This window comes from Amblyraja radiata, chromosome 11 (assembly GCF_010909765.2).
Source record: "Amblyraja radiata isolate CabotCenter1 chromosome 11, sAmbRad1.1.pri, whole genome shotgun sequence".
Classification (NCBI taxonomy): Eukaryota; Metazoa; Chordata; class Chondrichthyes; order Rajiformes; family Rajidae; genus Amblyraja; species Amblyraja radiata.
This window is the reverse complement of record NC_045966.1, coordinates 56,663,573-56,688,819: the sequence shown is the minus strand read 5'-3', so window position 1 is coordinate 56,688,819 and position 25,247 is coordinate 56,663,573. Positions and strand designations below refer to the sequence as shown.

The 25,247-nt window shown below is 41.3% G+C and overlaps 1 protein-coding gene across 2 annotated transcripts in view; it reads left to right on the top strand.

Moving 5' to 3' along the window:
• Positions 1 to 18,230, top strand: part of ublcp1 (ubiquitin like domain containing CTD phosphatase 1) — a 38,847-nt gene extending 20,617 nt beyond the window's left edge. The window contains exons 5-11 of one of the 2 annotated variants that reach the window (XM_033029966.1): positions 16 to 131; positions 8,924 to 9,022; positions 10,262 to 10,299; positions 12,441 to 12,539; positions 13,520 to 13,636; positions 13,960 to 14,087; positions 16,461 to 18,230. In XM_033029966.1, the coding sequence (XP_032885857.1) occupies positions 16 to 131; positions 8,924 to 9,022; positions 10,262 to 10,299; positions 12,441 to 12,539; positions 13,520 to 13,636; positions 13,960 to 14,087; positions 16,461 to 16,488 (625 nt within the window). In that variant the 3' untranslated portion in view covers positions 16,489 to 18,230. The remainder of the gene's footprint in view (positions 1 to 15; positions 132 to 8,923; positions 9,023 to 10,261; positions 10,300 to 12,440; positions 12,540 to 13,519; positions 13,637 to 13,959; positions 14,088 to 16,460) is intronic. The other variant, XM_033029965.1, reaches the window with a different exon arrangement.
• Positions 18,231 to 25,247: the final 7,017 nt, after the last annotated feature.

Below are 25,247 nucleotides of genomic sequence, written 5' to 3'. Positions count from 1 at the left end.
ATTATTTTACACCAGGGAAGAAAACTTGGCCAAAATTGCACGCAGAGTAAAGGAATACAAAATAGAAATGCTGAACCAACCTCGGGAAGAGAAAAAGCTACTAGTTTTAGATGTCGATTACACATTATTTGGTAAGCATACTTACCAATTATAAAGAAATAGGCTGGCTATGAATTGAAGTACAGAAATTGCAATAATTGGTCACTTACCTGTTTTGTCAACAGCAAGCTTCTCCACCCTTCAACACGCTCGTTCATTCTAACCTCTGTAAATTTCTCATGAGGAATGATCAGAAAATAATATTGTACAGTTTGACGTAACTGTATTTATTGAAATCAGTAGTATTTGCTATTGAGGGAGTGCAGTGTAAGTTCACAAGGTTAATTCCCGGAACGGCGGGTCTGTCATATGTTGAGAGAATGGAACGGCTTGGCATGTATACTCTGTAATTTAGAAGGATGAGAGGATATCTTATTGAAACATATAAGATTATTAAGGGTTTGGACACGCTAGAAATGGGAAACATGTTCCCGATGTTGGGGGAGTCCAGACCAGGAGCCAAGCCACAGTTTAAGAATAATGGGTAAGCCATTTAGAACGGAGATGAGGAAACACTTTTTCACACAGAGAGTTGTGAGTCTGTGGAATTCTCTGCCTCAGAGGGCGGTGGAGGCCGGGTCTCTGGATACTTTCAAGAGAGAGTTAGATAGGGCTCTTAAGGATAGTGGAGTCGGGGGATATGGGGAGAAGGCAGTAACGGGGTACTGATTGTGGATGATCAGCCATGATCACATTGAATGGTGGTGCTGGCTCGAAGGGCCGAATGGCCTACTCCTGCACCTATTGTCTATTGTCAATGGTTAACAAATGAGAAGGTAGTTGACTTATTGTGGCTTTGCCCTTTGTCCCATTTCTCTGTGTTAAGCCGTGGCAAGTATGAGAGAGAGCCTCAAAATTCTTCTTCTTTATTTTTTCAATATGTTAGCATTTTACTCAAAAAGAAAGTCAGACAAGACTGCAGATGCTGTAATCTGGTCCAAAAAGCAAACTGCCGGAGCATCTCAAGGCATCAGGCGGCATCTGTGGAGCAAAGGGATAGTTGATGTTTTGTGTTGAGAGCTGCCACGATGCATCTTAGCTCAATTCCACATTTTTCTTATTTCCATCAGACCTTGATATTCATGAATTTTGTTTTTGATGACCATCATCGAACTTTTCCATTTTGAGTATCTCTTTCAGTTAGACAAAGATGATGGACAAGGACATAACCATATAACAATTACAGCACGGAAACAGGCCATCTCGGCCCTACAAGTCCGTGCCGAACAACTTTTTTCCCTTAGTCCCACCTGCCTGCACTCGTACCATAACCCTCCATTCCCTTCTCATCCATATGCCTATCCAATTTATTTTTAAATGATACCAACGAACCTGCCGCCACCACTTCCACTGGAAGCTCATTCCACACCGCTACCACTCTCTGAGTAAAGAAGTTCCCCCTCATGTTACCCCTAAACTTCTGTCCCTTAATTCTGAAGTCATGTCCTCTGGTTTGAATCTTCCCTATTCTCAAAGGGAAAAGCTTGATCACATCAACTCTGTCTATCCCTCTCATCATTTTAAAGACCTCTATCAAGTCCCCCCTTAACCTTCTGCGCTCCAGAGAATAAAGACCTACTTATTCAACCTATCTCTGTAACTTAGTTGTTGAAACCCAGGCAACATTCTAGTAAATCTCCTCTGTACTCTCTCTATTTTGTTGACATCCTTCCTATAATTGGGCGATCAAAATTGTACATCATACTCCAGATTTGGTCTCACCAATGCCTTGTACAATTTTAACATTACATCCCAGCTTCTATATTCAATGCTCTGATTTATAAAGGCTAGCATACCAAAAGCTTTCTTTACCACCCTATCTATATGAGACTCCACCTTCAAGGAACTATGCACGGTTATTCCCAGATCCCTCTGTTCAACTGTATTCTTCAATTCCCTACCATTTATCATGTACGTCCTATTTTGATTTGGCCTGCCAAGGTGTCACACCTCACATTTATCAGCATTAAACTCCATCTGCCATCTTTCAGCCCATTTTTCCAAATGGCCTAAATCACTCTGTAGACTTTGGAAATCCTCTTCATTATCCACAACACCCCCTATCTTGGTATCATCTGCATACTTACTAATCCAATTTACCACCCCTTCATCCAGATCATTGATGTACATGACAAACAACAAAGGACCCAACACAGATCCCTGAGGCACCCCACAGGTCACCTGCCTCCAACCCGACAAACAGCCATCCACCATTACCCTCTGGCTTCTCCCATTCAGCCACTGCTGAATCCATCTTGCTATTCCTGCATTTATACCCAACAGTTTAACCTTCTTAACCAACCTTCCATGAGGAACCTTGTCAAAGGCCTTACTAAAGTCCATATAGACAACATCCACTGCTTTACCCTCGTCAATTTCCCTAGTAACCGTCTTCAAAAAATTCAAGAAGATTAGTCAAACATGACCTTCCAGGCACAAATCCATGTTGACTGTTCCTAATCAGACCCTGTTTATCCAGATGCTTATATATATTATCTCTAAGTATCTTTTCCATTAATTTGTCCCACCACTGAAGTCAAACTAACAGGTCTATCATTGCTAGGTTTACTCTTAGAACCCTTTTTAAACAATGGAACAACATGCGCAGTACGCCAATCCTCGGGGACTATTCCCGTTTCTAATGACATTTGAAATATTTCTGTCATAGCCCCGGCTATTTCTACACTAACTTCCCTCAATGTCCTAGGGAATATCCTGTCAGGACCTGGAGACTTATCCACTTTTATATTTTTCAAAAGTGTCAGTACTTCTTTTACTTTGAAACTCATAGTATCCATAACTACTCTACTCGTTTCCCTTACCTCACATAATTCAATATCCTTCTCCTTGGTGAATACCGAAGAAAAGAAATTGTTCAATATCTCCCCCATCTCTTATGGCTCTGCAGATAGCTGCCCACTCTGTTTCTCCAATGGACCAATTTTATCCCTCGTTATCCTTTTGCTATTAATATAGCTGTAGAAACCCTTTGGATTTACTTTCACCTTACTTGCCAAAGCAACCTCATATCTTCTTTTAGCTTTTCTAATTTCTTTCTTAAGATTCTTTTTACATTCCTTATACTCCACAAGCACCTCATTTACTTCATGCTGCCTATAATTATTGTAGATCTCCCTCTTTTTCCGAACAAGATGTCCAATTTCCCTTGAAAAACAGGGCTCTTTCCAATTTTTACTGTTTCCTTTCAACCGAACAGGAACATAAAGATTCTGTACTCTTAAAATTTCCCCTTTAAATGTCCACCATTTCTCTTCTACATCTTTCCCATAAAACAAAATGTCCCAGTCCACTCCTTTTAAATCATCTCGCATCTCATCAAAGTTAGCCTTTCTCCAATCAAAAATCTCAACCCTAGGTCCAGTTCTGACCTTCTCCATAATTATATTGAAACTAATGGTATTGTGATCACTGGACCCGAAGTGCTCCCCAACGCATACCTCCGCCACCTGTCCCGTCTCATTTCCTAACAGGAGGTCCAGCACTGCCCCTCCTCTAGTAGGTACCTCTATGTATTGCTGCAAAAAATTATCCTGCACACATTTTACAAACTCCAAACCATCCAGCCCATTTACAGAATGTGTTTCCCAGTCTATGTGTGGAAAGTTGAAATCTCCCACAATCACTACCTTGTGCTTACTACTAATATCTGCTATCTCCTTACATATTTGCTCTTCCAATTCTCGTTCCCCATTTGGCGGTCTATAATACACCCCTATAAGTGTTGCTACACCTTTCCCACTTCTCAGTTCCACCCAAATAGCCTCCCTAGATGAGCCCTCCAATCTATCCTGCCAAAGCACTGCTGTAATATCTTCCTTGACTAGCAATGCAACACCTCCACCACTTTCCCCTCCAATTCTATCACACCTGAAGCAACGAAATCCTGGAATATTTAGTTTCCAATCACAGCCCTCCTGCAACCATGTTTCACTGATCGCCACAACACCATACTTCCAGGTGTCTATCCAGACTCTAAGCTCATCCACCTTTCTTACAATGCTCCTAGCATTAAAATATGCACATTTAAGAAACCCCCCGTCTCTTCTTCTCTGTTTATTTCCTTTCTCCTCTTGTGTCCGAGTGCTTCCCTTTTCTGCTTCCTGCCTCCCATTCTGTCTACTAGCTATCTCTATTTGAGTCCCTCGCCCCAACCATTCTAGTTTAAAGTCTCCCCAGTGACGTTTGCAAATTTCCCCGCCAGGATATTGGTCCCCCTCGGGTTCAAGTGCAACCCATCCTTTCTGTACAGGTCCCACCTTCCCCAAAAGAAGTCCCAATGATCCATAAACTTGAATCCCTGCCCTCTGCACCAGTCTTTCAGCCACGCATTTATCCTCCACCTCGCTCCATTCCTACTCTCACTGTCGCGTGGTACAGGCAGTAATCCTGAGATTGTTACCTTTTTGGTCCTTTTCCTTAACTCTCCTCCCAACTCCCTAAATCCTCCCTTCAGGACCTCTTCACTTTTTTTACCTATGTCATTTGTACCAATATGTACCACGACCTCAGGCTCCTCTCCCTCTGATTTCAGGATATCTTGGATGCGTTGAGACACGTCCGAGACCTTGGCACCAGGGAGGCAGACCACCATCCTGGTCTCCCGACTGCGTCCACAGAAATGCCTATCCGACCCCCTAACAATAGAGTCCCCAATTACTATTGCCCTCTTCTTTTTTTCCCTACCTTTCGGAGCAACAGGGCCGGTCTCTGTGCTGGAGGCCCGTCCGCTGTTGCTACCCCCGGGTAGGCTGTCATCCTCATCCGTACTCATACAGGAGTACTTATTTGCAAGGTGTACCGAAATTGGAGTACTCCCTCGTTCCTGCCTCTGCCCCTTGCCCTTCCTTAGCGTGACCCACATGTCTCTCTCCCGTGGTTTTGTAGTGACCACCTCCCTATAACTCCCCTCTATGACCTCGTCACTCTCCCTGACCAGACAGAGGTCATCCATCCATCCATCTTGACCATTAGTGTTTGGGTCCCCACCACAACCTTTACTGTGAGAGAGAGGAAAAGCACTCAAGCTAATAGAGGAAGCAAAATGTTCTCAAATCAAAGTCATTAAAGCTGGAGAGCAGATTGACCACAACAGCCTATTTAAAAAAATAAAAAAATAAAAAAATTTCAGACCAGTAAAATATTCAGTTTTGATACTAAAGGGGAAGACCCATTTCATCAAATATCTACATATATATGCAAATATTTTCCTCGAGCTTCAGGGCCTGGTAATGTGAGGAAGGAACTATGGCAGTTTTTCTATAATTTCCCTTTTGCTTCTCTGGGAACCGTGTAGGCAGCCAAGTGTCCCCATTGTTATCTTGACCTAGGTCAAGTGATTCATAGAAATAATGTGTCTCACTGGTCCGCACATTGGAATGGTAAAACTGGGTCAATCATTGGGCCTGTTCCCCAATCTATTCTGGGACATTATTTCAGTAATGATCTCGATTATAAAATACAATAAAGAATTAAATAGCCCTCCAACAGCCACTTGTGGGTGTTGGCCCAAAGGCCGCTGCTCTTGTCATACGGTCAGTTTGGTGGCTCGAGCTGCACTCAATCCCTTGAGCCCATGTTCTGGCAGACACAATATTATTATTTAGTTCTGGCATGCTTTATCCTGCCCCTACCTCTTCCCCCTACTGCAATCAGACCGACGAAGAGTCCCTCCACAAAGCCTCATCTGCTCGTTTTCTTTCCTCCATAAAAGCTGCCTGACCTGCTGAGTTCATCCACCACTTTTTATTTTGCTCAAGATTCCAATATCTGCAGTTGCTTGTCTTCAGGATGTTATCGTTTGTCGCTTGGAATTCAGTGCAGAAATATTATGGTGATGCTCCAGTTATATAGGATGGCTTTCGTACAATATTGGTGGTCATATGTAAAGAAGGATATTAATGTGTAGGAAGGAACTACAGATGCTGGTTTACACCGAAGATGGACACACAATGCTGGAGGAACTCCCTGGGCCAGGCAGCATCTCTGGAGAGAAGGAACAGAGATGCTGCCTGTCTCGCTCCGTTACTCCAGCGTTTTGTGTCTATCTTTGAAGGATATTAATGCACAGGAAGCAATTCAGGGAACATGTATTAGGCTAATACCTGGAATGTGCAAGACATAAGAGGAACATTTGGTGCTTGCATCTTCTGGAGTTTAGAAGAGGGATGGGTGACAAGATGGTGGTGGATCTTGACAGAGTGGATGTGGGCACATCTATCGCGAGGTCATTGTTTAAAAAGCACAAAGTCATTTATTTAAATCGGATGAGAAGTGATAATTTTATGTTTTGGAGTGTTTTGAGCCTTTGGACTCTCTTTGAAAGAGAATGGGTAGCAGTTCTGAATTTTTTTTAAAGGTTGGAAAGAGAGATTCTTGATAATTAAAGTGTGAATCATTACAGGCTTAAGTGGGGGTATGGAGTTGAGTTTGCAATTGGATAAGCAGCCATCTTATTGAGTGGTAGAGCAGGCTCAAGGGATGAAATGACCTACTGAGTCATCGGTTCATCGTTCAGATGTTATTATGTAGCTGTTGTGCAGTGACATCATGGCCAAACATATCTCATTTATGTGCTCCAGATGAATAATTCACGAGGCATGATCATTTTTTCACTTTGCAGGACCTTTTTTGTTATTGTAAAAACTTGCATAAGCTTCCAATAGGCATATTTTGGTGCTTTTAACATTTTTCTGCAATGTTTGATGTTCTGTAATTCTTTTTGCAAAATTATTTATGATTCAAGGAAAAGTTTAACTCTCATAAACCCCAACAGTACTTCACAGTTTGAGCCAGATTAAGTTCTATTAGCATGAATTGTTGTGTGATCTATTGTTGTTGACTCTAAATACCTGTTTGAAAATAACCAATCTACCAATATTCTGGATGCAATGAAGTATAGAAAGTTACATTATTATGTTCTATGAGGGTAGATTCAATCTCTGGTTACATAGGTATAAACTCACTGTATCGTGTGACTCGATCTCATTGGAAGTATAGGTAAAGTAGCAATGTTACAAAATTTTGAGATTTAAAAAATCAAGTCTGTAATTTATCCCATCAGATAAAGCATAAAAATAAGTTTAATTTGACACCTAATTCACTTTCATATCTCAAGTATTTAAAAAGTTATGGCCATTTTCATACTCGGAAATGAGCATCTTGTTCCCTATTGATTTTCTATGGGCATAACAAAAAAGTTGTGATCGTGAACAGTCAAAAGCCCATAACTTTCTTAAAAATTAAGAGAACTGAATGAAATTTTCAGTTATCATAGATTGAAGCATTCTGAAACAAATATAAAATAATCTTACTTGGATGACCTGAAATTAAAGCATATAATTAGTTAGTTACCTAATTGTAGCTAATTTCAGACTTCAATTACTAGATCTAAACATCTATCCATTTCTTAATAAATGATTAACATTTTTAAATAGCCTAAATGTCCAAATAATATTCACAAATAATTCACAATAAAACATGATTTTTAAATCTCATTTACATTAATTTATAGACCAAATGGAAGGAATTTAGTGTTCAATTGCTGTAAATAAATGTCCATTTAAATCAGCTTTCCAGTGGGTCTCTGTGAACGCGCTGGTTTAGAACGTTCACATTGCGGTAGATTTGTGCCCCAAATGCCGAGAAAAATACTGCGCGATATAATGGGCCCAAATTGAGCTACTCGCAATATTAAACTTAGTATAAAGGGATCTTTAGAAGCCCTTTTGAATGTAAAAATATACAGTCTAACTTCTGTGGTTTGCTTTATGAGACCCTGCGGTTGCTGTCGGGCGCGGGTTTAGAGATTGATTTTTAAACTACTATAACTATTATTCAAGGCCTTTAAACCTAATAATAGCTTTTGCGACGGGGTCTTCCAGCGATTTTTCGTTAGTAATTAACAAGGCTGAACATTTTCGATTTGAACAGCCTAGAGAAAATCGCGTTTTAAACCCGCCCCCTCTAAACGGCGCCAAAATCGCGCACACCCGCACCGGAAGATTTTCAAAGACGCTTCAGGTAGGCTTTGCAACATACCTAGGTAAAGCTGAAAGAAAATTGCACATTCTGGAAATCTGAAATAAATACAGAAAATCCAACGAAAACTCAACGTCAGACAGCGTCTGTGCAAAGAGAAATAGAACTGCCCTTTGGTTAGTTCAGAGATACAGCGCGGCAACAGGCCCTTCGGCCCACTGAGTCCGCACCGACCAGCGATCCCCACACACTAACACTATTCTACACACACTAGCGACACTTTACATTTACACCCAGCCATTTAACCTACAAACCTGCACGTCTTTGGAGTGTGGGAGGAAACCGGAGGAAACCGGAGATAAAACCCACGGGGAGAACGTACAATGTCCATACAGACAAGCACCCCATAGTCAGTATCGAACCCGGGTCTCTGGCGCTGTAAGGCAACAACTCTACTGCAGTGCCACCCAGTTGTTTCATGACATCTATCAGATAAGACTTGAAAACAACACCCTGTCTGCCCTTAAATGCCATTAATTGAGCAGCACACTTCGAAGAAAGGTGGATATATTTTCCACCGTAATACAGCCAATACTTTCTCCCTCGAGATACATCAAGACTAAAGTTAATTATCTAGTTATTGCTTTAATTACTGGTTGTGGGTAAAAAAAAATCTGTATTTCCACATTGTAACTGTGAAATGAAGTTCTTGTAATTGTAAAATAAAGTTCTAGGATACTATAATATCAGCAGGGCACAACGTTAATGCAATTTTGTTCTTGAATCTTCCTTTGAAAACGACTGATTTTGATAACCTTGATTTAAGACCATAGGTCCTGTGCTGAGAGTGGACTTGAACTGATGAGGCCGTACCTACATGAGTTCCTCACATCAGCATATGAAGATTATGACATTGTTATATGGTGTAAGTAATGAGGTAGAGTAAATTGATCTGATTAGTTTTATAACCATCTAAAGAGAAACAGAACCATGCAATAAATAACATGTTTTAAATGTAAATGAGGATCAGTGCAAGCTTGAAAGAGGGATGAAGTAGGCTTAATGGGTGAAGAATTGTCTTAGATGTACAGGGAAACCTCGCGTTATGGCAATTCGGGCCATGGAAATTTGCCCTTACAGAATACGCTAATCCCTACCAAACGATGTAAGATATGCCATAACATTTTGTTCTTTTGGAATGTATATTTGTAATTTCCCAATTGTAATCAAACGGACCCTGTTGTCTGTAAATATCACTTCTGCCAATTCATGTTGTGGGTTGAGGGCACTTAAGAGATTTGCTGTGGAAAATGACGAGGATATCTTTTCTATCAATACTTTAGTTAATTTCTTTAATGTTACAACCCTGGCTGAACCTGCCTCTGAGTTTGGGGGGGGGAAACTAATTTTCTGCTCCCCCTTGCCTTGTACCCGTGAGGTCATTTACTGTTCTGAATAAAACATTTTGTAGGAGCACAACTCCCAATTATACCATGGGATTCATTAGCAATGGGGGTTGGAGAAAATTGTGATATGGACGGTGAACTTGGAATACAACCTGGCTTTCCCCCAACCCCCTTATAATGCAGGGTAACTTGTATCTGTATTTCAGTATTTAAGCATTCAACATCATCTTTGGAATTTGGACAATAAATAGCATTACTGCCATTAACACAAGTAACTGTGGTGGGATTTGTTTTCAAAGCACTATAGTTTCTGCGGCAGTGATAATCTCGTGCTGCTCAGGATATTTATAACATTTATCACTGTTTGCCCTGTATGAGTTGTGTTAAAAAGCATCAAAGATCGTGAGAATTTAGTTCATTTGCTGCAGCAGTGATTGGGGGATAAAGCAAAAAATACTCAACAGGTCAAGCAGCATCTGTTGTCAAAATTCCTGGCCACTGATGAAACAGTCTTGCTCTCCACAGATGCAGTCTGATGCGCTGAACATTCCCAGCCCGTTGCTTTTCATTTGTTGGGACAGATACTAACCTTTACTCTGCGAAATATTTCAGTGTACATCTCATGAATGTGGCTAATGTTAGAATGAATTAATCAGTGACACAGCAGCTATTCCTGTTTAGTGTACTTATGTTTGGCTTTGAAGTCGGCACAGCATGTCAAGACTCAATACAGTTTTTCTTTCCAATTTTATGCACAGCTGCAACTAGTATGAAGTGGATTGAAGTAAAAATGAAAGTAAGTTGTGTCCGAGTATCATTCTGTTTTATTGCTCATAAAGGTTAGAGGTGACAGTGTTGGATGATTTATCTTCTGGTTCGATTTGTATCTGTGATCGTATAAACCATTCCTTCAGATGATGTGGTATAAAGTATTGCCAGCGATTGGCTTCAATCGCTGGCACTACTTGGATTAATTGGATTTTAAGTCCAGGGCACTATTTCAGCTCTAGTGTCTGCAGTGATAACAATTTTTGCGTTTTCCCTTTTTATATTGCATTCAGTTTTCAAAAGGGGTGACCACTCCTTTCTTATTATTTTTTCAAAATCGCACAGTATTTCAAGCATTTCAATTGACACACGGTCAGTTATAGAAACAATGCCTTTTGGAATGGGGCATTATTTCAATAACTGACCATGTTTCCTTGTGGAAGAAGTCATTTCATCTTTGTTCTGTGGTGGATATGGCAAAGAAGAGAAAGCAAATAATTGACCGACGAATTGGTTATGTTCTTCAGTATTTGCAAATGCAACTGTAGAAGCCATCTTCTGCAAATGCAGTGACATTTTCCTGATTTGCTAGTTCCAGCTTTCATGTGGGTTGAAGGGAGATGGTTTGTAATGGCTGATGCCGATTGTAAACATTGTTGCATGAAGGAAACCTCTCTTGCCTCAGCACCAGAGGATCTTGGTGCCACCCACAGCATTGGCGCACCGATTGCATCCATGAATACATGGCCCACCAGACATGCCATGAATAAACAAAGTGTTTAAGAAGGAACTGCAGATGCTGGAAAAATCGAAGGTAGACAAAAATGCTGGAGAAACTCAGCGGGTGAGGCAGCATCTATGGAGCGAAGGAATAGGTGACATTTCGGGTTGAGTCTGAGGAAGGGTCTCGACCCGAAACCTCACCTTTTCCTTCGCTCCATGGATGCTGCCTCACCTGCTGAGTTTCTCCAGCATTTTTGTCTACCTATGAATAAACAAAGTATATTTTTGATCACATGATTATTGCTTCTACCCTAGATAAATTGCATGGGATATCTTTACCCTGTTTTTAAGAGTCGTGGCTTGCGTTGCTGCCTTAAACCAATACTCTCCCATTCCTGGATATTTTTCCTGCAAAAGTCACACTATTCTGGCTCTGATTATTCTAGCTGGAAGAAACGACCAGGTCTTGTTGGGTTCCATGGACTGCACCAGATGCCTTTTGATAGTTTGCCTTTGATCTTTTGTTTGTTTTTAATGTCCATGAAAAATGAGCGTTCTTCAGCCTGAATATGATAAATAACTCCCAGCTGGCATAGCATTGTAATGGTATAAACAAGCCCATTTTTACATTGGTAAATAATTCCCTTCAAATTGTGGCTCTTGAGAAATGCTTCACATCAAGGTAAGAATGAGCATAGAGTGCATCAGAAATTGCATTGTGGTATTTTTATGTCTGCTCTGTTGCTGAGCAAGAGGATGGCTGCCTTGCCTCTATGTGCTTGTATGTTCTTTCTTTGCACCTCTGGATTCTGATACCATTCAAATATCCGATGGTCTCTGACTCAAATACTTTTGTCCCCAGCCATCATCAGTAGAGAATTCCAAAATGTTCACAATGTTCTGAATGAAGAAATCTCCTCTACACCTGGTCTTGCCTTTCCCTCCCTGAAGATGACAATGGTTCATTTCAAACACTGCAGCCAGGGGAAACTGCCTCAGTGTAAACTGCGTCAAGCCCATTTGAAAAGGAATTTGTGCATTTCAATTACCTCATTCCCATAAACCTAAAGAACAGGGACTAACCGGGGACTAACTTTACTGTACCACTCTACTGCTTTAAAAAAAAAAATTTAAATTGCTGTTTTTTTCCCTTATTCTTTCTGCCCACAATATTCAATATGAAAAAGAATATGTGATTCTGTTTGTAGTTTGTTTGTTTGTCTTTTTGCACAAAGTCCGCGAGCATTTCCACTTTTCATTTCACTGCACATCTCGTATGTGTGTGACGAATAAACTTGACTTGACTTGAACAGGGCTATTGCATTGTACTTTGGGGAGAACAAAATGGAAAAGTACTCAGAATTCAATTGTTTATATTTTTATTTGTGTGGTTGTACAGTTTTACATTTATTTTGCTGAGCTTTGTGTGCGTTCACGTTCTTTCAGGAACTGGGAGTCACAACACACGCTAACTACAAGATAACCTTCATGCTGGACAGTGCAGCTATGATCACAGTGCACACACCTAAGAGGGGAGTAGTGGAGGTGAGTGCAAAGTAGTTGTCTCGGGATAAATATTTGAATTTTGTTCCGAACTTGCAAAGAATTAGATACATTTTAAAAACCTATTTTGGGGATCTGATCAAATAATTATGTTTTAAAGTTTCTTTTATTCTGAATTTTGTGCTCGAGGGTGAAATATTTAAAGAACATCGAAGCTATGCTTCAAGTTAACGTCATTGCTTGATCCCCATGACCTCTGAATGCTCCAAAGATTATTGATCTTAACCTGAGCGTATAAACAGTTGAGAACATACAAACCCTGAGAGTATGTGCAACATCCCTAAGATAACAGATAACAGCCTTCTGGCAATTAACAGCTTCTCCGTACCCAAGCCTCTATCGTGAGACTGTGGTGAATTTAAGATTCTCCAGCTAGAGAAATGACCTCATGGCATCCGCCTTGTTCGATTCTTAAAATCTTCAACAGATCAGGTAGCACCTGCGGAAAAATAAGCATTTCAAGCTGAAAGATGAGCTATTTCTCCTTCCACAGATGCTGCCTGGTCTGTTGAGTGTTTCCATCATTTTTGGCTCTTATTTCAGATTTCCAGCATCTGCGATATTTTTTGACTATTTCCCTTGGAACTATATGTATCTCAATAAACTATCTCTGCATCTTTGATACATCAAATTTGTTACTTTCTTACCTTGACAAAACCAGTTTGACTGTGGCACCTCTCTGCAATCACATTAGTTAAAGCTGAAATAAAGTTGGCTTTGTTGTGGACACATGCCAACAGAAAAGGGTAAGAGAGAGCCAGGTTCATTTTACCAGCTCATCTCTTTTTGAAACTGGACTAATGTTGCTCATTCCTATTGTAACTGAAGCTCAGATAGGTTGGCATCAGTATTGATAACTCAAGCTGTGATAATTAAGTTCATTCTTCCCCCTGTTTGTCATCTTCGAACCTATGGTATGCTGGAGTTTAAGGAAGATATTTCACAAAAGTTTTTCCTCACAGGTCAAGCCACTGGGAGTCATTTGGGATAAATTTCCTGAGTTCTACACTAGAAAAAATACAATAATGTTTGATGATATTGGGCGAAACTTTTTGATGAATCCACAAAACGGACTAAAGGTAAGGGTTATTCTCTGATAATATGAGTATTCCGTGCTTTGTGGCTTAAAGGAACTTTCTTTTGTGTGCTTCCGTGGTATCATAGGCCATTAATTATTGTTGCTGTCCTATTGTGTACTTGTAACGTGGATGTAACCATAATGCTGCTTATGATCTCAAACTGTAACAATCTGATATCTGTGAATTATATATCATGTCACACAGGAAAGGACCAAAGTGCCCACTTGATCCACCTCTGTATATTTTGGAAATATTGTGCTATCTATTCTTGTGGGATGGCAAGTTGTAAACTTAACCTGCGTTTTATTGCAATTTATTTCCAGATTCGACCTTTTATGAAGGCTCATCTGAATCGAGATAAAGATATGGAACTGCTGAAATTGTCACAATACCTGAAGGAGATTGGCAAGTTAGAAGACTTCACGGAGCTTAATCATAAATACTGGGAAAGGTAAGAACCCTCCCCCGCCCCCCCCCCCCCCCCCCCCCTCTGCTCATTAGAAAGGCTAATGTTGGTACTGTATGAATGTGCCATCTGTTAAATGATGATACAGCACAGGTACTTTATTTGACGCGGAGATTTCAGAATGTGCTCAATAAGAATAGATTCTCACTAGAATAGATGCCATCGCGGCTCCAGAGAGTGAGCATTGCTTATTATCACATAAGGAATTCAGAAATAGGAGCAGGAATCAATTATGAGGCTCTCCGCCATTCACTAAGATAATAGCTTTGACCCTATAAATCATGATCACTATCATGATGGCCACCACACCTATAAATTATTGTACTCTAATCCAAACATTATTCTCCTTTGGCCTTGTGTAAAGAGTGGCTCAGCATCCATAGAGAATTCTAAAGGATCTTCACATTCTGAGAGAAGAAAAAATCCTCAAATCACTTTCAAGTATTTAAATAACTCGCCGGAGACAGACACAAAATGTTGGAGTAACTCAGCGGGACAGGCAGCATCTCTGGAGAGAAGGAATGGGTGCCGTTTCGGGTCGAGACCCTTCTTCAGAGTTGTCAGGGGAGTGGGCGGTGCAGAGATACAATGTAGTGGGAGACAGTAAGACGGGTGGAATTGGGAAAGGGTATGGGATGGAGAGAGAGGGAGAGCCCTCATAGGTCAGGTGACATCTCTGGAGGATATGACTAGGTGACGTTTTGGGTCTGGACATTTCTCTGGAGATGCTGCCTGACCAGCATCCAGCATTTTGTATACCTTCCAGTGTTTGGCTCTTTTCTTGTATATACTTTTTGCAGACATTTGGTATCTTCTTCATATACTATCAACAAACCTGGATGAATTACACTTTGCCCCTTCATCAAAGGCATTCATTTAGAATGTAAATACCTAAGGCTCGTTACTGATTGTCTAGGCACTCCACCACTCACGGTTTGACAATGTGAAAATGGCTTGCTTTCGTTGTTTATTTTTCGTAAAGCAAACCTCTATTCATTATAATATCTTGTACTTTAAAATGTTGCTTTGTATCTTCTCTCTTTTGAACTCTTGAATCTTGAATCTCTCCACCTGCTTACTTCCCTGTCCTATAAAAAGCCTTCTCAGAGCTGCTCCCACCAAGCATGGTTTTGGCTGTTCCTAATTCTGCCTCTCTGTGTGGTGTATTTGAATGTTTTCCTTTGTAAAAGGTTGAAGTATATTTACTCGGTGAAATGTGGCAATCTGAAATTTGTTGCTTGAAAGAGTGGAAATTACAGATTTAATTGTGATTTTCAAAAAGGAGATGGATTACTGTGGCAGGAAAGTAGAGTGGGTATCAAGCTTATTGTTAGCTGTATCAGGGAGCAAGGAAGATTGAGGATGTCTTCCTGTGATTAATGTTTCTCCTCGTGGGTTGCACGGCCCATTCAGCTGTATGATCTCAATTCAAATTCTGTCAGGCCTGGTGGTATAAGCATTTCCTGCGTATTTTAAGGATTTCACGTTGTGTCATGGTCCTACGTGCTAAGTAAATATCAATCTTGGCTCAGAAACTAAAGATGGCTGACGTGAGTTATTGTGCAATAGGAGGGACTTTTCCAAAGCTGGAGCTGGGTCACATTATGGAGGGAGCAGATCTAACTGTTCCATCCTTCAGCACCTAAACAAAGTGCTGGAGGAAATGGGCAGATGGCGTTTTGGGTTAGTACCCTTCTTCAGACTCTGTCGAAGGGCGATGTTTTGAATCGGGGCCCCTCTCCAGACTCTGAGGAAAGGTCCTGACCCAAAACGTCATCTGTCCTTTCCTCCACAGATATCGCCTGTCCTGCTCATTTCCTCCAGCACTTTGTGTTTTGCTCCAACATCTGTAGGTCTTGTCTCCTTCAATACCTAACTATGATACCTACTCTCTCTGCCCCTTCTTCTTTTATGTACTTCGAATAAATCTTCCCTCTATTCTTTCTGCTCATCAATATTTTAGTCACCTTAGACAAGATAATTGTCTTTCCCAATTAAAATATCACCAAGAAAATGAATACGAAACAAATTGGTTCTACCCCACAATTTGCATTTTTTGGGTCCCACTAAGTTTGCAAATAGTAGGAAGATGGGAACTCTTGGGTGTTCCTGTTTTGGAATTGGGAAAGCTTATGCTTGGTTTTAACCATGACTGAGGAAGATGAAATGACTGCAGAGTGCAGAGTAGGATGGAGATGGGTTTAAAAAAGATTTTGAGTGCTGCCTCTGCAATGAAGAATTCCATGTTAATTTTCTTTACATCAATATCTTTTTACTTTATGTCTGTGTTCTTGAAAATTATTTGTTTCAGCTTTAAAATGCAACCCTTTCTAATTGATCATGTTGCTTCTTCTGCAGGTATCTCTCCAAGAAACAAGGGCAATGATTCCCTTATGGATCTCCGTGCCCTAGGTTGTGTACACTTCAGAATTACGTGACAAAACTTTAACTGTGATTGAACTCTGAACAAGTGCTGAGCACTTTGACAGACAAAAACATTAAAAAAAAAAACACGCCAAAGGGACTTATCAACTGACAAACTACCTGCAATTTTCCCCATCCTTTGGTCTTTCACTGTGGACAAGCGAAATGAGCAAAGGACAACATGCTTCAGCAAAATCCTGTCACACTGCGTGAATTCATAGGAACGTATTCCTGCTTTGTTGCCATTAATCTGATGTGTGTCTAAGTGTGGCTTCCTTGCTTTGTTGTGAAGTTGGCAGATAACAGCAGTATGCTAACTGCTGGTTACTCTTGTATAGAGCACTGTGAGTTGCTTCCATTTACTTTAAGCAGTTCTTCCCTGTGTGCCGAGTTGGATTACATAAGTGAATAGAAGGTTCAGTTCCCATATGTAGAATTTCGGATTGACCAAGGTTTTAAGAGGGGGAACATTTTAAAGTAATCTCCGGTGGAATTGGCTCCTGTGTATCAGCAGTAACTGCAGGTCTGCAGCCTTACAATCCACTGCAAGTTCCCCACTCTGAAGCAAGGAAATACTTCCACTCAGTTAAATTTTGTATGAAAATGTGGAGTCGTCAAGTATTTGCATAGTCCCATAGTGGCCCAGAAGCTTGGATTGGACTGGGTTATAGGTTTCAGTGGTGCTTACCATTCAGACCCAAAAAAACGGTTTTGCCTTCATTATTGTCCAATACTCTGTTGCACCACAAATTGTATTTTACATTGACAATGTTGATTACTATGAGGTAATCCAGATCTCTTGCTGAAGGTTATTCAGGTTGCATTGCACTGTAAACTGGTTTTCTGGGGGCTGTGCTTTGAGATCTACCTTCATGGATAATTGGCATGGCTTTAATTCTATATATCCAGCTGTCTTACGGGGAGCAATTGCAACTTGCTGTTTTTCTGTACTGAAAGGTACCTGAAATAACGAGGCTAAAGTGAAAATGTTACATTACAAATTGCAGGAACACAGAAAGATCTTCATCAAATACTAAGGAGACGATCTTAAATACTATCCTCACATGGTTTCTTGTGGATAGCTTAAAGTGTGGAAGAATCCGCTGTTCCAGTGTGTTGTGTTTGATTTGTTAAAAAATTGCTTGCAAGGTTACAAGAACTCGAGTCTTCCATGGCTAACTGCACCCAACAGTACAAAGAAGGTGGCCTGTGAAGGATGACCCAGGTCCCAAGGAAAGCCTTTCAGTTGAGGAAGAGCCATCACATTCCCATTGTGCCTGCAGTCACGGGGGCACCCGGCAAATTTTCACATTGTATTTCTTTAATGGTGCTCTTCTGTCACGATGCTGCTTAAGTACTAAAGCAGCCACAAAGCCAATAAACTAGTGGTTCCTGCAGTGAATCTACATGTCAGGATAAATCAAACCTTCAAAGAAAATCATCCACACCCCCCCACCCATCCCACAGTCACTTCCTTAGCAGTGTAGTACAGAGCAGACAAATAACAGTGTTTTACGTCGATCGACATTGGTTCCCCTGCTGGGAATTGAAGTAAAAACTAATCAGTTTACCGTTTAGTCTGACTGACAGGCCCAGAAATGTGCTGGAATTTTTCTGTTGGTTTCTTCATGTTGTGTATTTCATTTGTTACTGTTGTGTGCTTATTCTCATTTAAAATAAATAAAACAGGCATTCCAGGTTAAATTCTGTATTTTTCTTAAAAGCTTTTTTTTCACAGTGGAGCATATATGAAAGGTGTAAATATCTAGTAAAGTACCTGCTGGGGTTCTTTGTCATAACATGATTTTAATGTTTTTATTATTTGAAACGTATTATTTTCTATTTACTCTGAAAGTCCAGAGTCAGGTGGTCCTGTTTGTGAATATAATTGAGGAATGTGTGCATGGAAAAACAAACTTAACACCTAATTGTAAATTGAAGGCTGCACATTACCAGCTTCGTAATGATCTACATGGTGGTTGTTGGACTGTTTCCCCTTTGTATGTGCTTTATAAATGCCTTCCGCAATCCCCTTCATTTTGTATAGTGCTGCACCTTGATGTTCAGGGATGTTCTGTTGGTATCTGTAGCAAGATGTCCCCGACTCTTCACTCGTACAACATAGTTGGGTCGCCTACCACATGCAGACGTAGCTACTTGTGTAACTTATTGGAGGGCGATTAGTGACTGTCTTGATGCCCACTAGAGTCATAAAGTGATACAGTGTGGAAACAGGCTCTTCGGCCCAACTTGCCAACATGTCCCAGCTACACTAGTCCCACCTGCCTGCGTTTGGTCCATATCACTCCAAACCTGTCCTTCCATGTACAGTGCCCTCCATAATGTTTGGGACAAAGACCCGTCATTTAAATGACTCTGTACTCCACAATTTAAGATTTGTAATAGAAAAAAAATGACACTTGGTTAAAGTGCGCATTGTCAGATTTTAATAAAGACCATTTTAATACATTTTGGTTTCGTGTAGAAATTACAGCAGTGTTTATACATAGCCTCCACCCCCCCCCCCCCCCCCCCCCCCCTTTTTTCAGGACACCATAATGTTTGGGACACAGCAATGTAATGTAAATGAAATAATTCATGTTTAGTATTTTGTTGCATATCCTTTGCATGCAATAATGGCTTGAAGTCTGCGATTCATGGACATTAACAGTTGCTGGGTGTCTTCTCTGGTGAAGCTCTGCCAGGCCTGTATTGCAGCCATCTTTAGCTTATGCTTGTTTTGGGGGCTAGTCCGCTTCAGTTTTCTCTTCAGTATATAAAAGGCATGCTCAATTGGGTCCAGATTGGGTGATTGACTTGGCCACTCAAGAATTTATCATTTTTTAGCTTTGATAAACTCCTTTGTTGCTTTCGCAGTATGTTTGGGATCATTGTCTGCTGTAGAATGAACCGCCGGCCAATGAGTTTTGAGGCATTTATTTGAACTTGAGCAGCTAGGATATCAAGTTCAAGTGAGTTTATTGTCATGTGTCCCTGTGTTGGACAATGAAATTCTTGCTTTGCTTAAGCACACAGAAAATAGTAGGCATTTACTACAAAACAGATAAATGTGTCCATATACCATGATATAAATATGTACACACATGAATAAATAAACTGGTAGTGCAAATAACAGAAAGTGGTTGCTAATAATCAGAGTTTTGTCCGAGCCAGGTTTAATAGCCTGATGGCTGAGGGGAAGTAGCTATTCCTGAACCTGGTTGTTGCAGTCTTCAGGCTCCTGTACCTTCTACCTGAAGGTAGCAGGGAGATGAGTGTGTGGCCAGGATGGTGTGGGTCTTTGATGATACTGCCAGCCTTTTTAAGGCAGCGACTGCGATAAATCCCCTCGATGGAAGGAAGGTCAGAGCCGATGATGGACTGGGCAGTGTTTACTACTTTTTGTAGTCTTTTCCTCTCCAGGGCGCTCAAATTGCCGAACCAAGCCACGATGCAACCGGTCAGCATGCTCTCGACTGTGCACATGTAGAAGTTAGAGAGAGTCTTCCTTGACAATCCGACTCTCCGTAATCTTCTCAGGAAGTAGAGGCGCTGATGAGCTTTTTTGATAATTGCGTTAGTGTTCTCGGACCAGGAAAGATCTTCAGAGATGTGCACGCCCAGGAATTTGAAGTTCTTGACCCTTTCAACCATCAACCCGTTGATATAAATGGGGCTGTGGGTCCCCCTCCTACTCCTTCCAAAGTCCACAATCAGTTCCTTGGTTTTGCTGGTGTTGAGGGCCAGGTTATTGCGCTGGCACCATATGGACAATTGCTCGATCTCTCTTCTGTACTCTGACTCATCCCCATCAGTGATACGCCCCACAATAGTGGTGTCATCAGCGAACTTGATGATGGAGTTCGCACTGTGGTTCGCTACGCAGTCATGGGGATAGAGTGAGTACTGCAGGGGGCTGAGCACGCAGCCTTGAGGTGCTCCCGTGCTGATTGTTATTGAGGCTGACACATTTCCACCAATACGAACAGACTGTGGTCTGTGGACGAGGAAGTCGAGGATCCAGTTGCAGAGGGATGCGCAGAGACCCAGTTCTGCGAGTTTGGTAACCAGTTTGGAGGGGATGATTGTGTTAAATGCCGAGCTGTAATCAATGAATAACAGCCTGACATATGAGTTTTTGTTGTCCAAGTGGTCCAGTGCGGAGTGGAGGGCCAGCGAGATCGCATCCACCGTTGATCTGTTGTGGCGGTACGCGAACTGCAGTGGGTCCAGGTTTTTGTCGATGTAGGAGTTGATTTGCTCCATTAATACACTTCAGAATTCATTATGCTACTACCATCAACAGTTGTATCATCAATGAAGATAAGTGAGCCAGTACCTTCAGCAGCCATACATGCCCAGGCCGTAACACCCCCACCACCGTGTTTCACAGATGAGGTGGTATGCTTTGAATCTTGGACAGTTCCTTCTCTCCTCCATACTTTGCTCTTGCCATCACTCTGATATGTTAATCTTTGTCTCATCTGTCCACAAGACCTTATTCCAGAACTGTGGTTGCTCTTTTCAGTACTTCTTGGCAAACTGTAACCTGACCATCCTATTTTTGCAGCTAACCAATGGTTTGCATCTTGCAGTGTAGCCTCTGTATTTCTGTTCATGAAGTCTTCAGCGGACAGTGGTCCTTTGCAAATCCACACCTGACTCCTGAAAACTGTTTCTGATCTGTCGGACAGGTGTTTGCGGATTTTCCTTTATTATAGGGATAATTCTTCTGTCATCAGCTGTGGAGGTCTTCCTTCATCTGCCAGTTCCTTTGTGATTAGTAATCTTACCAGTGCTCGCTTTCTTCTTAATGATGTTCCAAACTGTTGATTTTGGTAAGCCTATGGTTTCGCTGATGTCTCTTAACAGTTTTATTCTTGTTTCTCAGTCTCATAATGGCTTCTTTGACTTTCATTGGCAAAACTTTGGTCATCATGTTGATAAACAGCAATAAAAGTTTCCAAAGGTGATGGAAAGACTGGAGGAAAGACTAGGTGCTGAATGCTCTCTTATACATGCATGAACTAGGCATTTAAAAACACACCTGAGCAATTACAAACACCTGTGAAGCCATGTGTCCCAAACATTATGGTGCCCTGAAATAGGGGAACTGTATAAACACAGCTGTAATTTCTACATGGTGAAACCAAAGTGTATAAAAATACCCTTTAATAAAATCTGACAATGTGCACTTTAACCACATGTGATTATTTCTATTAGAAATCTCAAATTGTGGAGTACAGAGGCAAATAAATAAATTATGTGTCTTTGTCCCAAACATTATGGAGAGCACTGTACCTGTCTAACTGTCTCTGAAATGTTGGGATAGTCCCTGTGTCAACTACCTCCTCTGGCAGCTCGTTCCATACACACACCACCCTTTGTGTGGAAAAAGTTACCCCTCAGATTCCTATTAAATCTTTTCCCCTTGCTCTTAAACCTATGTCCTCTGGTTTTCGATTCACCTACTCTGGGCAAGAGACATCTACCCGATTTATTCCTCATGATTTTACCTAATGCCTATATATCATTGCCAATATAACACTTATTTCCCTGCCATGTGCCCTATGTCCCTTGATAACCCCTAAGGTCTGCATATATTGATCTCAATTGTGAGCATACTTGTTGACCATCCACTATTCTGTGCTAGAAAACTACAAAGATTTGCTCATTGTAAAGAAATTCCTCTTTTAAAATGGCTGGCCCTTTATCCTTAAATCTAAAACTCTTAGGTTTAGACCTTCCATCTTGGTAAAACATACTCTCAGTGCTTGTAGCGTTGAGCCACAAGTTTGGCACCAACCATTTGGCAGCAGCCGGAGAATCGACTGGATCGGTCGCCATTGGAGGCCCCATGGAGGCCGCGCGGGTGAATCGGAAACTGCAGACGGCATCAACAGCATCTTCAGGCTGGGCCGGGCCAACGCATGCAACTCCGAGCCAGAGCTGCCACTAGGACAACAGGCTTTTAAAACCAAGTTAAATCTACACTTTTATGAACTTTGAACTAGAAGCATACCAGATGGTGCTGTCTCTTATGTATTGCCTCAGTGAATTTACTCTTCCTAAACTCTTGTAATTAAGTTTTTTTTAAATTTTATTTAAATTTTATTTTATTTTTTATTAGTGGTGCACAACCTTTTATCCGAAGATCCAAATAACGAAAACCTCCGAATAGCGGCCATTTTTTCGGTCCTTGAAGAAAGGTCCTTGAAAACGTTCACCGAGGGCAGCCCGCAGAGGTGACAGCGGAACCTCCGGTCGGTCCTCGAAGAAAGGGGAACTAAATCCCCATTCATAAAAGATAAGGTGAGGGTATATTGCGCGGGAGGGTTAATAATTGACAATATGCTGCTGCCTGCCCGCTGAGTTAAAAAGTTCCCATGGTAGACTCACGATACACAGTGTATCGAGCAACAGATTGTCGCTCCCTTCAGTTTCACCCCACCTACACCCCTCTGCTTCCCGGGTTGCGGATGACTGGGTTGCGGATGACGGGGCGCAGCTCGGGGCGTCGTAGGGGCCCTTCGGGGAGCGGGTTCCTGTTGGTCCTGACGTCTCTGGCCACCTGCCATCTTCCGGGAACTGTACCGCCCTTGCAGGAGAGTGGGGTTGTTTGCAGTTGCAGAGGGAGGGGGCAAGGGCGGTACAGTTCCCAGTCTCAGCTCCAGTCCAGGGGGGTGGCCGGAGACGTCAGGACCAACGGGACACCGACCCCCAGGCCCACTGCAAGCACGGAGATCCCAGAGACCCACAGCCAGCAGCAACTCCAGCCCAGCCCCGCTCCAACTTCAGAGGAACACGTAGGGGCAGAAGCTGATGGTGTGCAAGGTACATCTTGTTCTTGGGGTGGCGGATGAGGGGGCGCAGCTCGGGCTGTGGGCAAACTGCCACTTGTTGCCGTAGCGGCCCATCGGGGAGCGGATTCCTCTGGAGTTGGAGGGGGAGGGGGGTATTGTGCTGTTTGATCGCCCCCTGCTATCCCAGGGACAGGGAGACACAGTGGCTTTTTAGACTGGTGGGCAATCACTTCCAAAGTTCTGCCCACACAGTCAGTACACCTCTCCTACACTGCATTTCATACAAACATTTATTCTGCAAGAAAAAACTACATTGAAGACGCAAACTCGCGACCGAGTAACTGCCGGGATCAAGGCGCAAACTAGCGACCTTGCGGATATGAGCCGAGCACTCTACCACTGAGCCAGCCATTAAAATCTACGCTAAAAAATTTCCATTCCGAAGACCGACAAATTCTGAATTACGAAAAGTGTCTGGTCCCAAGGCTTTCGGATAAAAGGTTGTGCACCTGTAGTACAATAAGTTACAGTAATACACACCACATATATCTTATTACATTTGTTGTACCCCTTCATTTTTTGAGCTTTAAGAAAGATAGAAATAAAATAAGTAAGGAAAGTGAGAAAGAGTCGTGATAGTGCAAGAAAGTGTAGGGAAAAGAAAGCCCATTAGAAAGAGAGTTGGAGAAGAAAGTTAAGAAATAGACCCTAGAAAAGAAAGAAAGAAAGAGAAACAATCGCTCTATTATTAAAAAAACTACGCAAAAAGGGATATACCAACCATATTTTTCGAACACGTTTAGTTCAGGGCTACCTTCCATTGTTCCAAAGATAATCCATTCTGCTTTTGGTATCAGTTTTATTTTAAATAACTTTGTGAAGATTTCAAATATTTCGTTCCAGAATTTTTGGATTTTTATACAAAAAACAAAAGAGTGCGCTATGGTAGCTTCTTGAGACTGACATTTATCACAAATGGGTGAGACGTTAGGGAAAAGTTTATTTATTTTGGTTTTTGAATAGTAAAGTCTATGTAATGTTTTGAATTGAATTTGAGTATGTCTTACGTTAATCGAGCATTTATGTGTTTAGTGTTTATCCCAGCTCTCTTTTGACATTTTTATAGCTAGTTCTTGTTCCCAGTCTCTTCTAATACCGTCAGTTGTGGGTATTTCTATATTTAAAATAGTGTTATATAAGTATGATATGAAGTTTGCTGATTCAGTCTTTGTCTTCATTGCTTCGTCCAGTAAGTCTGGAGGCATATTATATATATTATATATATATTATGTCTTTTGTATATTTTTTCAGATAGTCACATATTTGAAAATATTAAAAATATTGATTATTTCTCAATTTATATTTCAGTTGTAATTGTTGGAATGATAGTAATTTTCCAAATTCATACAAGTCTCCGAGCGTTTTGATTCCTATTCTTTCCCATTGTGTAAATGATGTGTCTATAGTAGAGGGTTTAAACGACGGATTATTGACTATTGGCGATAAAAGAGATAGATTTCTTAATTTTAGATTCTGTTTTATTTGTTTCCAAGTTCTAATTGTGCTATGTATAATTGGATTTCTATTGTAATTTATGTTATTCAGATTCATTGATGAGAGGAGAATCGCTCCTATATTACACGGGGAGCAGTCCTCTCTCTCCATTACAATCCAGTCCACCCGTTGTAATTAAGTATGATTGTGATTATGTTGGGTAATATTTTTTACTGAATTGTGTGCAAAAATTAAATTTCGCTGTACATAGATAATGTGACTAATGTGCCATTGTACACTAACCATTCAACTTACTAAGCTCCATCTTTGGGGTGTTGGAGGAAACTGGAGCTTTGGAGGAAACTGATGGTCTGGATTGAACCTGGGGTTGCTGGAGATGTGAAGCAGCAGCTTTACTACCGAC